This window comes from Ylistrum balloti, unplaced genomic scaffold (assembly GCF_031769215.1).
Source record: "Ylistrum balloti isolate Yb309-2 unplaced genomic scaffold, AGI_CSIRO_Ybal_v1 Utg369668, whole genome shotgun sequence".
NCBI classification, from domain to species: Eukaryota; Metazoa; Mollusca; class Bivalvia; order Pectinida; family Pectinidae; genus Ylistrum; species Ylistrum balloti.
Window position 1 is genome coordinate 1800238 of NW_026781915.1, and position 14104 is coordinate 1814341.

General features: G+C 35.9%; 1 protein-coding gene across 1 annotated transcript; it reads right to left on the minus strand.

Annotated features, from left to right (window-relative positions):
* Positions 1-169: 169 nt before the first annotated feature.
* On the minus strand, positions 170-13893 carry LOC132561319 (tRNA:m(4)X modification enzyme TRM13 homolog). Its single transcript, XM_060226045.1, has 13 exons — positions 13762-13893; positions 11574-11620; positions 11281-11347; positions 10305-10370; positions 8594-8663; positions 7763-7869; positions 4740-4818; positions 4498-4586; positions 3448-3526; positions 3055-3129; positions 2617-2719; positions 1694-2119; positions 170-1157 (listed from the first exon to the last, which is right to left on the minus strand). Exons 1-13 carry the CDS (start codon positions 13891-13893, stop codon positions 953-955), a joined length of 1545 nt encoding a protein of 514 aa, XP_060082028.1. The 3' UTR covers positions 170-952.
* Between the last annotated feature and the right edge of the window lie 211 nt (positions 13894-14104).

Here is a 14104-nt window from a genome sequence, read left to right on the forward strand (position 1 = left end):
ACAAGTAGTTAGCCTTGGCCAAGAACTCTGAGCATATTAAGATACCTTAAAACCAGTAAGTAATATTCAGATTTCAGGACTGACAAATGGAAAAAGGTCATTCTCATTTATTAAAAATTTGGATGCAGTCTATTTTTGAACATAAGAAACCAATAGTCAACCATGTTTGTCTATTAGATCTTATAAAACTCGTAACATCTTCTTCAGATGTGTACAGTATATTTATTGTAGTTGGATTTTGCCAGTAAAACTAGCTTAAGAAATACTGTCTGATCATCTCTTCAGATTATAGGCCTAGTAGTGACTGACAGCTGAACAACTTTATGATATAATATTCATGCAGTACCCAGTTTGACAATGACGTAGTGTTAAATATTGCCCAGCAGTACTCTGTTGACAATGGTGCAGTGTTATGGCCCAGCAGTACTCAGTTGACACAAAGTCAGTCATGATGACCCAATTGACAATGAACAGTGCCATGTTGGCCTAACAGTACTCAGTTGACAATGAAGAAGTGTTATGATAGCCTGACAGTACTTGGTTGACTGCACAACAATCCCATGTTGGCCCAGCATTACTCGGTTGACAATGAGGTAGTGATATGATAGTCCAGCAAAACTTGGTTGACAATGAAGCAGTGTTATGATTGCCCAGCAGTACTCAGTTGACAGCGCAACAGTGCCATGTTGGCCCAGCAGTACTCGGTTGACTCTGAGTCAGCCATGATGACCCAGTTGACAATGAAGCAGTGTTATGGTGGCCCAGCAGTACTCAAGTGACTGCCATGTTGTCTCAGCAGTACTTGGTTGACACTGAGTCAGCCGTGATGACCCAGTTGACAATGAAGCGGCGTTATGATGTCCCAGCAGTACTCGGGTGACAGTGCCATGTCCCAGCAGTACTTGGTTGACACCGAGTCAGTCGTGATGACCCAGTTGACAATGTAGCGGTGTTATGATGGCCCAGCAGAACTCTGTTGACATTGAGGCACTGCTATTATTGCTACATTTTCGGGAGTGAGTCTTTCATCAATGTAGACTACCAGCTTAGAATCCATTCCATGTTCCTGCAGGTATTGAACACGACCAAAGTCAATAAGTCGTTTACATTGTCGTCCTATCCTCTCCCTTGTCTCTGTAGGCAGGGACAGGTCATTTCTGTAAGGTAAGTCAAAGTTAAACGACTTGACAAGTTCAAATCCAATCACATTTCATGTCAAAATATAATGTAATATTGAAAATATATTTTTGATGACATTGATGTCGAGAAATTATCATTGAAGAGAAGTTGTTACATTTACTTGTTCACAGGATCTTTCTATTACTTCGACCTATGTTTACAAGAGGCTGTGAGTGGACAGGAAATAATGATGAGTAGTTCCTCAATAGAATACCTGCTTACAGAGATTACACATCACCAGGTAGTCTCTGTCAGCTTTGTGACTGCTTAGACTTTTGCAATGTAAAGAAGGTTGGAGCACCATTGACAGGTTACCTATTAAATAGTCACTATAGCTAGTAAGTGGCCCCAACATACAGGCAGATTGCTTGGTGAGAGGTCACTATACACAGGTTGCCTGGTCAGTGGTTACTATACACAGGTTGTCTGATGAGTGGTCATCATACATGGGTGATCTCTATTCCCAGATTTACTGTAAAAAGGCTACTTATCGAGAGGTGACTACACAACTTACCTGGTAAGTGCAGGTTCAGACAAATGATCTTCCTCAACTTCATCCTCTTGACTGAGTTGTTCTTGGTTATCCATTGAAAGTTTCTTTGAACAGTTAGTATTATTAGCCACATCATTGTTAGAAAAGGGAATTTCAACCGAGCTCCCCTGGAATTCATTGCTGTCTTTCACTTTTAAACATTGTGGTGCTGTGTTTTGCTCTGGTAAGTTTTTATCTACATTTGCTGGTGAGTTCATTTCCTTGTTCATTTCTTCAATAGTTGTCCAGCCTTTCCACGTGGCTGCTGCCCAACTACTCAGTTTGCACATTAATGTGAAGTCCCGAGCAGAAAACTTGCATGTCTTCATAAAAGTTTTTCCTACATAAGTTTCCCAGGTACAACGATGGTGACAACACAGTGCTATAGACATACCAGCAAACCTGGAGCTGTAACAGAAAGATTTTAGTCGGAGGCTGGTAATTTTTATTTCAGTTTTAGTCTTAAGTATGGTAATAGTGGAACAGTTGTGTATATTTAAATTAATATTTAAATTTTGGAAACTTAAGAAAAGTTTCATGATTTCCTAGGTCTTATCACAACAAAATCAATAAGGCATGACAATGATTATGAAGTACTCCACCTGTCTAAAGAACGTACTGTTGGGTGAACTTATCAGATTCATAGACAAAGTGACAAAAATAGCAGACAAACAGGCAGGCAAATGGCTGAAATGATGACTAGATGTGACCTCGCCAGCAAGTTTAAGTGGTATCAGCTTTGCTAACAGGTGTACTTATAACTCAGGAAATAAAATCAGTGTCTTGCCAACAGAATCTATGGTAAAGAATCTAAAATGAAATTAAAGTTCTGCCTGCAGAATCTACGGTAAAGAATAAATACTAGAGGAGAGATATGTATATCACTACATTGTTGCTATTCATACCTGGTGTTGGGTTTTGAGCGCTTACACAGTGGCTCATCTTCACCGACAATCTCAACCACATCTTCAGTATCCAAGGTATTAGTTACACATCGGACAGCCAGATCTGAATGAGTGATACAAGGAAATAGCTTTATATCTTTTCATAAATAAAGTGTTCTTAATAATCATTTTTGCCAATTTAATCTTAAATCAGTACTGAAAATTCCAGAGAGCCTTTACACATATGTACACTTCAATAATGATGGCAAAATGTTCTTGTCTTATAGTATTACATTCCCCCCCCAGTTTGACTCTGACATCACTAGGATACAACTCCTCTAGTTCAGACCTGTGTGTATATATATGTTTTGCCTCTTGGATTAAATCCCAAATATTAGGGCCAAATCACAAGGCAAGCTGGCAATCTTACCCATAGACTTGTGTCAATGTCCTACTCACCTGTCGCACCCCCACATAAATGTTTGCCCACCGCCACGACAGGTCGTTTGTTTTCTTGGATGCTAGGAACCTTCCCTTTATTAAAAAGAAATGAAGCTCTTATACACAAACACACAAATCGGTACATAACTTTTATACATGTACAATCCAACTCTCTTGCATAATAGAATATAGCAGTAATATATAATGCTACATAACATCGAGAGAATAATTTGCGTCAGAAGCTCCTGACAATAGAATAAGAAACGAAGTTCCATGTTAGAAACCATTTTTATATGTAGACTAGAAATTTTAATTAATATAATATAACATGATAATTTGATACTCTCCCTTCATTACCAAAACAATGGTGACAGAAAAAGTGATCTATATGCATTGTGTTTTTATACTTACCCAGATGAAGATTGGCTATGTCTATTCTAATCCTCTCAAACTTTGGTCCACTTTCACCCCACTTGTGTTGGTTGTCTGCCTACAAACCAATAAAATGCCACTTCACAATATTTATCTGACAATGTGCCTACACCTATGATGCATTTTAATTCATTATCCTGCCTTACTTTATCTAATTCTGAATTTGTATTCAAATCAACTATTCTCGTGTGTGTCTTTTGTACAATCTTCAGAACTGCAGGTGCTAGACACTGCTGGTTGAATTTTCATCCTCGAGAATCACTGTAACCTGTATACCTTGTTTTACTCATTCTAATAATGTCACAGTTAAGAATATACACATGTACATGACATTTTTTTGAAATGATCTGATATATGAAAATTACACAATTTCAAATATGGAGGCAGTGCACTTCCTCATAAAGATCTTGACATTTTAATTTTGATTTTCTTCAGTTGCCTTGAAGTTTCAAAATTTAGGTCCTTAGCATCAATGATGAGTCTAGACAGACGTATGATGTATGATTATCTGGCTCTGCGGTTTCTAGATCTAAATTAATATTAAAAGATACTTAATCAACTGTGTGTGTTTTGCACATTCTTGTGATACACTCAAATAGCTACTACGCCTTCAGTCAAAGTGCCAAACACTACATCATTGTCTTGTACCAAGCCCAACTCCTTATTTTTGAGATAGAGGTTACATGACCTTGTACAACATTATTGTACTGACCTTGTACCAGGTATGACCCCTGTTCACTGACACCACAACATTATTATACTGACCTTGTACCAGGTATGACCCCTGTTCACTGACACCACAACATTATTGTACTGACCTTGTACCAGGCACGACCCTGTTCACTGGCACCACAACATTATTGTACTGACCTTGTACCAGGTATGACCCCTGTTCACTGGCACCACAACATCAGTTTACTGACCTTGTAACTGATGTGACCCCTGTGCACTAATACCCCAACATTTGTGTACTGACCTTGTAACTGATGTGATCCCTGTGCACTAACACCCCAACATTTGTGTACTGACCTTGTACCGGACATGACCTCTGTCCACCAAAACAAAGGCAGTGTTACTGCACTTATATGAAGCTTTCTGTATCCAATGGGACAGCATGCCTGAAGTAAAAAAAATTGTCATACATACCAAATTATACTGTTTAACTCAATAACATCCTGAAACTTTTAGAATTTCAATTTGTAATACCAAACATGACTCCTATGCTAAGTGTTAAGATGTTAAGAAAGAAATCTGAAATTATTCCTTCTTACCCTTTCCAGCACCAAGTTCTACATAACACATTCCATCCTTGAGAAGATCCATTTTACCAAGATGTCCGATTAATGATGCCTGAGAGACAGAAGAATAAGTTCAGTTTACGGTTTAAATGCCTGAAATCAACTGAAACACAGCATTACAAGCGACAAAGATCAGTTCAACAATGAGTGATATGAGTGAGATGACATAAAATGGACAAGTATGTAAAACTTAATAAAAACTTCTTAGGAAAGATGCTACTAGAACACCAATGAAGAATTTATGAAAATTAGTGACCTTGACTTGAACTCCAACAAGATGTAATTGTTTTTTATAAGAGTGTGAAGTTGATTGAAATCCTTTGAAGGAATGAAGCTATTAAAATGCTGACAAGGATTTTCACACAAAAGTAACAGTGACCTTGACCCTTGGGCCCCGAAATTTATGCTCTGAGATACAGTGGTCCTTTATCATTGAGTGTAGTCTTCATGGAATAAAGTCATTAGAGTGCTGACAAAGATTAGTGTTATAAGTGTACAAGCAGGCATATCCCTATAACCCCTCTCTGAAATTCACTGTGAGAGTATAATTGTAACTAACCTATTGGTTTCTATGCCTGAGATTTACTGTAATTGTAACTGACCTGTTGTTTTCTATGCCTGAGATTTACTGTAATTGTAACTGACCTGTTGTTTTCTATGCCTGAGATTTACTGTAATTGTAACTGACCTGTTGGTTTCTATGCCAGAGATTTACTGTAATTGTTGACCTGTTGGTTTCTATGCCTAATTTTGTAACTGACCTGTTGTTTTCTATGCCTAAGATTTACTGTAATTGTAACTAACCTATTGGTTTCTATGCCTGAGATTTACTGTAATTGTAACTGACCTGTTGTTTTCTATGCCTGAGATTTACTGTAATTGTAACTGACCTGTTGTTTTCTATGCCAGAGATTTACTGTAATTGTAACTGACCTGTTGTTTTCTATGCCTGAGATTTACTGTAATTGTAACTGACTGACCTGTTGTAACTAACCTATTGGTTTCTATGCCTGAGATTTACTGTAATTGTAACTGACCTGTTGTTTTCTATGCCAGAGATTTACTGTAATTGTAACTGACCTGTTGTTTTCTATGCCAGAGATTTACTGTAATTGTAACTGACCTGTTGTAATTGTTTGTTTTCTATGCCTAAGATTTACTGTAATTGTAACTAACCTATTGGTTTCTATGCCTGAGATTTACTGTAATTGTAACTGACCTGTTGTTTTCTATGCCTAAGATTTACTGTAATTGTAACTAACCTATTGGTTTCTATGCCTGAGATTTACTGTAATTGTAACTGACCTGTTGTTTTCTATGCCTGAGATTTACTGTAATTGTAACTGACCTGTTGTTTTCTATGCCTAAGATTTACTGTAATTGTAACTGACCTGTTGTTTTCTATGCCTAAGATTTACTGTAATTGTAACTGACCTGTTGTTTTCTATGCCTAAGATTTACTGTAATTGTAACTAACCCTATGCCAGAGATTTACTGTTTCTATTGAGATTTACTGTAATTGTAACTGACCTGTTGTTTTCTATGCCTAAGATTTACTGTAATTGTAACTGACCTGTTGTTTTCTATGCCTAAGATTTACTGTAATTGTAACTAACCTATTGGTTTCTATGCCTGAGATTTACTGTAATTGTAACTGACCTGTTGTTTTCTATGCCTGAGATTTACTGTAATTGTAACTGACCTGTTGTTTTCTATGCCTAAGATTTACTGTAATTGTAACTGACCTGTTGGTTTCTATGCCTGAGATTTACTGTAATTGTAACTGACCTGTTGTTTTACTGTAATTGTAACTGAGATAAGATTTACTGTAATTGTAACTGACCTGTTGTTTTCTATGCCTAAGATTTACTGTAATTGTAACTAACCTATTGGTTTCTATGCCTAAGATTTACTGTAATTGTAACTAACCTATTGGTTTCTATGCCTAAGATTTACTGTAATTGTAACTGACCTGTTGTTTTCTATGCCTAAGATTTACTGTAATTGTACTGACCTGTTGTTTTCTATGCCTGAGATTTACTGTAATTGTAACTGACCTTTCTATGCCTAAGATTTACTGTAATTGTAACTAACCTATTGTTTTCTATGCCTAAGATTTACTGTAATTGTAACTGACCTGTTGTTTTCTATGCCTAAGATTTACTGTAATTGTAACTGACCTGTTGTTTTCTATGCCTGAGATTTACTGTAATTGTAACTGACCTGTTGTTTTTATGCCTGAGATTTACTGTAATTGTAACTGACCTGTTGTTTTCTATGCCTGAGATTTACTGTAATTGTAACTGACCTGTTGTTTTCTATGCCTGAGATTTACTGTAATTGTAACTGACCTGTTGTTTTCTATGCCTAAGATTTACTGTAATTGTAACTGACCTGTTGTTTTCTATGCCTAAGATTTACTGTAATTGTAACTGACCTGTTGTTTTCTATGCCTAAGATTTACTGTAATTGTAACTGACCTGTTGTTTTCTATGCCTGAGATTTACTGTAATTGTAACTGACCTGTTGTTTTCTATGCCTAAGATTTACTGTAATTGTAACTGACCTGTTGTTTTCTATGCCTAAGATTTACTGTAATTGTAACTAACCTATTGGTTTCTATGCCTAAGATTTACTGTAATTGTAACTGACCTGTTGTTTTCTATGCCTGAGATTTACTGTAATTGTAACTGACCTGTTGTTTTCTATGCCTGAGATTTACTGTAATTGTAACTGACCTGTTGGTTTCTATGCCTGAGATTTACTGTAATTGTAACTGACCTGTTGTTTTCTATGCCTAAGATTTACTGTAATTGTAACTGACCTGTTGTTTTCTATGCCTAAGATTTACTGTAATTGTAACTAACCTATTGGTTTCTATGCCTGAGATTTACTGTAATTGTAACTGACCTGTTGTTTTCTATGCCAGAGATTTACTGTAATTGTAACTGACCTGTTGTTTTCTATGCCTGAGATTTACTGTAATTGTAACTGACCTGTTGTTTTCTATGCCTAAGAGCTGGTATCCTGAAACTATCATTGGCTAACTCTTCCTGCAAGCTCTCATGATCCAAGATCTCTGTTGGTATTGTTTCAATATGTTCTGATGTAAAGACAGAAAAAACATAATTGATTTAAGGAGTACAAGTTTTGTCTTCTCTCACTCACTATAACATGGATCTAGTAATAACAACCAGAAATATGTGACAAAAAGTTGGAAGGATTTGTTACCTGTACTGTAAAGAGATATAACCATTTTTCATAATAAATAAATTTCTTTCCTTATAAGATATATCATGAGGTATCCAACATATCATTATAGAAATCAAACTTAATCATGAAAACAAAGTTCCGAGGAAGAAACCCCTTGGATAATCATATCGAAGACAGAATGTTAACCTCTGACCCTCTCGTTGACATTTTTATGGTTTTTGCATTTTTCTTGTACCCAGATGTAAGAATTGACCAAAAATGCCAACCAAATACAGCTGGCCAGTACTGAAACTATTTAGAGTTCAAACATATTACATCTACCAATACAATGTTGCCTGCATGTTGTCCTATCTTGCAGGTAACAAGGAAATTTAGCCAGTAGTTGCTGTCATTGACATTTAATATATACAACCCTTTGTTTATAAAAAAATATCTATGACATAGTAATTCTGAACTTCCTGTATGGTGATTGTGTAACACTGATATATGTTACCCCATATAATAATGTGTACAGGCTCACAAACACCAGTAAACCAATACAGTATGTTTACAGTCTCACAAACACCAGTAAACCAATACAGTCTAAGCTATTGCAGGCAGAAATTAATACATACCTTGGTATTTCTGATTCACTCTGTCAATCAAATTAAGCAGCTCAGACAAAGGGATATCTGCCCAAGGAATCTGACCAAACACGAAAAGTATTGATTGTCAGAATAGGTTATCCTAACATTATCAAATGTCACATTAACAGTTCATAAACCTTGTCATTATTGATCTGACGCTCATTTGTCTAGTCTATGAATTTGGAATTCAAATTCAAATTCATACCATATTCCAGTTATTAAACAGTTGAACTATCCTAGTATCATTTCCAGGGCAGTAAAGAAACCCTTTGGAGAGTGACAAACTTTGTTAAAATCACAGGGCCCATGAAATTGGCAACTAATTTCAATTACACAATGCTATAAAATGATTTAATGAGAGTTAAGGTTGTTCAACATGCTTAATACTTTATACAAATCGCTTTATGCCAAGTGCTAAATGGGAAATTCTAAATGCATTTGGCAAAAAGCATTTTGCATGCAACATTTAGCATGTCATGCCTGCTTTCCATAGGTTCCTGTTTTTTAAATTTGACTTAAACTTAACTTTAGCTGGCATGTGGGCTGGATTGACAAACCTCCATACAGTTATATTAACTTGGGACCTAAAGACCAAATGACAAACCTCCATACAGTTATATTAGCTTGGGACCTAAAGACCAAATGACAAACCTCCATACAGTTATATTAACTTGGGACCTAAAGACCAAATGACAAACCTCCATACAGTTATATTAGCTTGGGACCTAAAGACCAAATGACAAACCTCCATACAGTTATATTAGCTTGGGACCTCAAGACCAAATGACAAACCTCCATACAGTTATATTAGCTTGGGACCTAAAGACCAAATGACAAACCTCCATACAGTTATATTAGCTTGGGACCTAAAGACCAAATGACAAACCTCCATACAGTTATATTAGCTTGGGACCTAAAGACCAAATGACAAACCTCCATACAGTTATATTAGCTTGGGACCTCAAGACCAAATGACAAACCTCCATACAGTTATATTAGCTTGGGACCTAAAGACCAAATGACAAACCTCCATACAGTTATATTAGCTTGGGACCTAAAGACCAAATGACAAACCTCCATACAGTTATATTAGCTTGGGACCTAAAGAACAAATGACAAACCTCCATACAGTTATATTAGCTTGGGACCTAAAGACCAAATGACAAACCTCCATACAGTTATATTAGCTTGGGACCTAAAGACCAAATGACAAACCTCCATACAGTTATATTAGCTTGGGACCTAAAGACCAAATGACAAACCTCCATACAGTTATATTAGCTTGGGACCTAAAGACCAAATGACAAACCTCCATACAGTTATATTAACTTGGGCCCTAAAGACCGAATGACAAACCTCCATACAGTTATATTGTCTGGGAACCTAGGGACGCTGGATTGACAAATCTCTAGTTATATTAGCTGATGACCTCTGGAGCTAGCTTAAAATGAAAACATTGTGCATGTTTATTGACTTTAGCTATTAAGTTGTGGTCAGTATATATGGTAAAACTGTTCCAGTATCCTTTTTATTGATCAGGTTTTTAGATATATATGCTGACACTTGTTTATCAATTGAAGTAAACAGAATGAACACTGTCACTGGAGATGAATTAAGGACTATACAGGACCAGTATATACAAGGTGTAATCCATGTTGTCAAATCTGAATCAATTAAAGATATTCTGATGAACATGAACCTTTTTTGTTTCTTCCTCGACGTCTGTGGAGTCTGCTCCAGAATTAACTCCCTCTACATGGTAAACCTTCCAAAAAAAAGGAAAAATGTGTCAGAATCATGTAAGATAATTTGCCATTTTGGAATGAAACATTGTTTAAACATTTTCTATACATTACTGACCTTAGGCTAACATAATATTAAAATCTAACACAAAACTGTGCTAACAGTGTGAAATCATATATTTTCACTGAACAAACACACAGACTGACAACACTCATTTGTATTGAATGCTTCATGCTCAGTAAATGTACATTTGGTTGAAGGATAGAAATTTGAATCATTTCTATACTAAAACTAACATGCTAAGTAAAATGGAAAAATCGTCAGAGCAAATTCAGATAAATGACCTTAACAATACATCTATGTCCAGCAATGATGACTATAAATGGTTGATGTGTGTCATCAAGTAACTTAATATAGTTCCTTTATTTATACTCAGCTAGCTGGTTATGGTTATATGGTTGTCTTCAACCATTCCACAGCTTGAAACTCTATTGGCCTTATTCTTTTGGCTGGTTAGTTCCATGATTTGCCTGCTATTGCATTTTTCTCACCTAAGGATGTTTCAAAACAAGAGGGTTGATTTCCCATCTCACAGTTTCGGAAAAGAAGTTCATTTAAGCAATATGGCCAAATGTTGTTATCTGGTCACTCATTCAGTCAAGGACTAAGCTTCTTCTTGATGATTCAAATCATATATAAAAGTTGCTATCATACAGTTATAGAAGAAAATTTGCTTAAATAGATACATTACGCCAAATTACCCATTTCTGACACCTTCTACACCTACCTTGTTACTGTCTCCATCCCACTTCTAATGGATGACGGTCTGCACAGTATATCTTTTGACTAGATGAACTGTCACTGCAGCAGCGTACTTACAAGTACATGATAACAATTACTTTGTATAGATATATTGTGTACTTAATACTTACAGGTACTGCACTTTGTTGTTTTCTACATTTCTTGAGATGTTTGTTCAACTGATCTTCATAACAGGTACTTAAATGTACAATAAGATTGAATATAAAAACAGAAATTAATCATTTCTAATAAATTTGATGAAAGAATAAAACATATTGTCAGTGAAGTGTGACATAACTTTACATTAGGATTTAATTTGTAATTAAGTATTGAATTTTTGTTAACTTCTTTTTTAACATGAAGGATTAAAGACTAACCAGAAGTCAAAAGGAAGCAATGAAGATCTCTTTAAATCAAAACTTACTGTTTTGCATTCAGCGGGCACTTTATTCTTTTTCTACCTGTATCAACCTGTAATACATAGACATGCATATAAATGTCCTACCTACATGAGGAAAAACATTAAATTAAACTTTGGGAGTTCCCCCAAATTGTATTTAAGGAGATACCAAAGACTGAAAGGTGTCACAAATGAGTTTTCCTAACCTCATGGTTAGGGGTCCCAGTTCATGTGAACAGAACGGTGAATGGGATTTTTAGTATTTGTATTTATTTGGAGTTGTAATTTAGGACTAGTTGACTAGTGAAAGAATGCACTTTGTAGAACATCACTTCAATTACATTTGTAAAAATCCTGGTGTTGAGTTGGGCTGTCAATGGGCATGGACTTTTCTTTACAACTTTGACTTGGATTTTTAAAGTGAATGAAGTATATAAGTACAGATACCCTTGTAAGTCTGCCAGTAGGAATTCTCCTTTAGCCTTGTGATTGGTTATCTGCCCAGATAGTGATCATGAGAAGTCACTTGTTTGAATCCTATCATGGTCAAGATATTTTCCAAGATCTGACACAGAAGAAGAACGACTAACTTGGAATGACATCTGGTGATATCCATCATTTCAGTTGCAGTTCCTTCTGCATTCAATCTATGACCATCACCAGTCCATCTCCACAGGTGGGGACTGGTATCAGACCCAGCATGTGCACTGTGAGGCAAAAGAGGGACCTTGGACCATGTGCTGACAAGCTGTCAGAGGGCACTAACTCAGGGCCATTACACATAGAGACATAACAAAATACTCTGTGAGCTTGAAGATACTTTGGAAAAGGAAATAAGGACAAGCAGAAAGTAGACAAAGAAGGCATTTACATTCAACTTTGTGAAGGAAGGACAAAGTACTCCAGTGCCAGAAACCAACAGGAAAGGAGGACTATTGGAAATGTCAGACAAGTGGACAATGGAAGTATATCTGAATGGTAGAACCTCTTTCCCTGACATTGTCTAGACAGCCCTCAGACCTGACATTGTACTGAGGTCTAAGGAGAGGAAGAAGTTGATACTGGTTGTGCTGATTGTACCATGGGAGGAGAGGTGCGGACAAGCCAATGAGAGGAAACATGCCAAGTACATGACACAACAAGCACTCAGTTAACCCCTTTTTGAAATTCTCCCTACATTCTATGACTATATTTTACCAGTTCATTTGAACATATCCAAATGCACTGATAAAAAACATTTCAGCTCAATTTATGTATTGACACAATATTAGTTAAATGTTATAAACTAATGAATCTAGTAGAAACTGAAGGAGGTTGAGAGGCTTCCTTGGTGATATTTGGGTACAAAGATGTTGTAAAGGAGACAGAGGCGGCATTGACAGTAGGTTGAGATGACTTTCTGTTCTGGGAATATAATTTAACTACAATGGTAACTTTCTGTTAAAGTTATTAGAACAAGCACAATAAAGCCCTTTTTGCTTGCTGTAGGAAAATTAGAAATATTAGTCTACCAGTTGATTTACAACTGAAATTATTTGATACTTTGTTAACTCCTATATTACTCTACTCGTCAGAAATTTAGGATTTGAAAAAAATCCACTTACAGTACTATAATATATATATATATACAATGTAACTGCATTGTTACTATCGATGTATATCTATTACCACTACAGATTATCAATTTGACCATCCTGTATTGTCTAGATTACCTCTTGTAGCACATATATATGTGCTTGACTGAAGCAAAGAAACTTGAAACTTGAAACTTGTTCTTTGCTCATCAGTCTAATGTTAGGATGACAGTGTGAGAGGTCACTTGTTTGGGTCCTAGCTAGTGCATACTGGATAAATTCAATTACACATACTTCTTCCCATTAGAGGATCACTTAAAAACCTTTTAACTTTCAACATATATATCTAAATATTAAATATAACGCTTTGTAGCTTGTCGTGTATAGATATGGATGGTGTGGTTTACCAATGCCCTCCAATTACTATCAACTCCTTAATCAATCTTAACTCCATGTACCAAATAACGGAAGGTGAAAACTATAGACCATTATTGGCTGATTACATCAGTAATTAACTCAATTGATTAGTATATTGCTAAAAATAACTTTTTGTAAGAGCATAGAATATTCTAGCATCTGTTCTAAATGAAAACGAAAGTAGAACAGAAATATAATGACTTAATTTCATGTGATCTTACACCAAGCAATCCAGCATGTTCTGCGCAGTAAAGCTGCCCCTGGTTTGGTTTAAATCTACAATATCTTGCTTTTCTTTCAAGGAAGAATGCACAACTCCCTTTAGGTACATCTGCCTTTTCTGAATGTGACATTTTTCGTGATCAAGCCCCACGTGTAGAACCGGAAGTAAACAATCGGGGTTACCGGTAAGCGCAGCAAGGGTAGTTTACATTATTTGACTGGCTTTTAAAAATAATGATATATTTATCTTTATGTTTAAAATCAAATGTTAACGGTATCTTTTGTAAAAATTTGATTTGATGATTTCTAGTGACAAATACTTTGATTAAAAGTATACATACA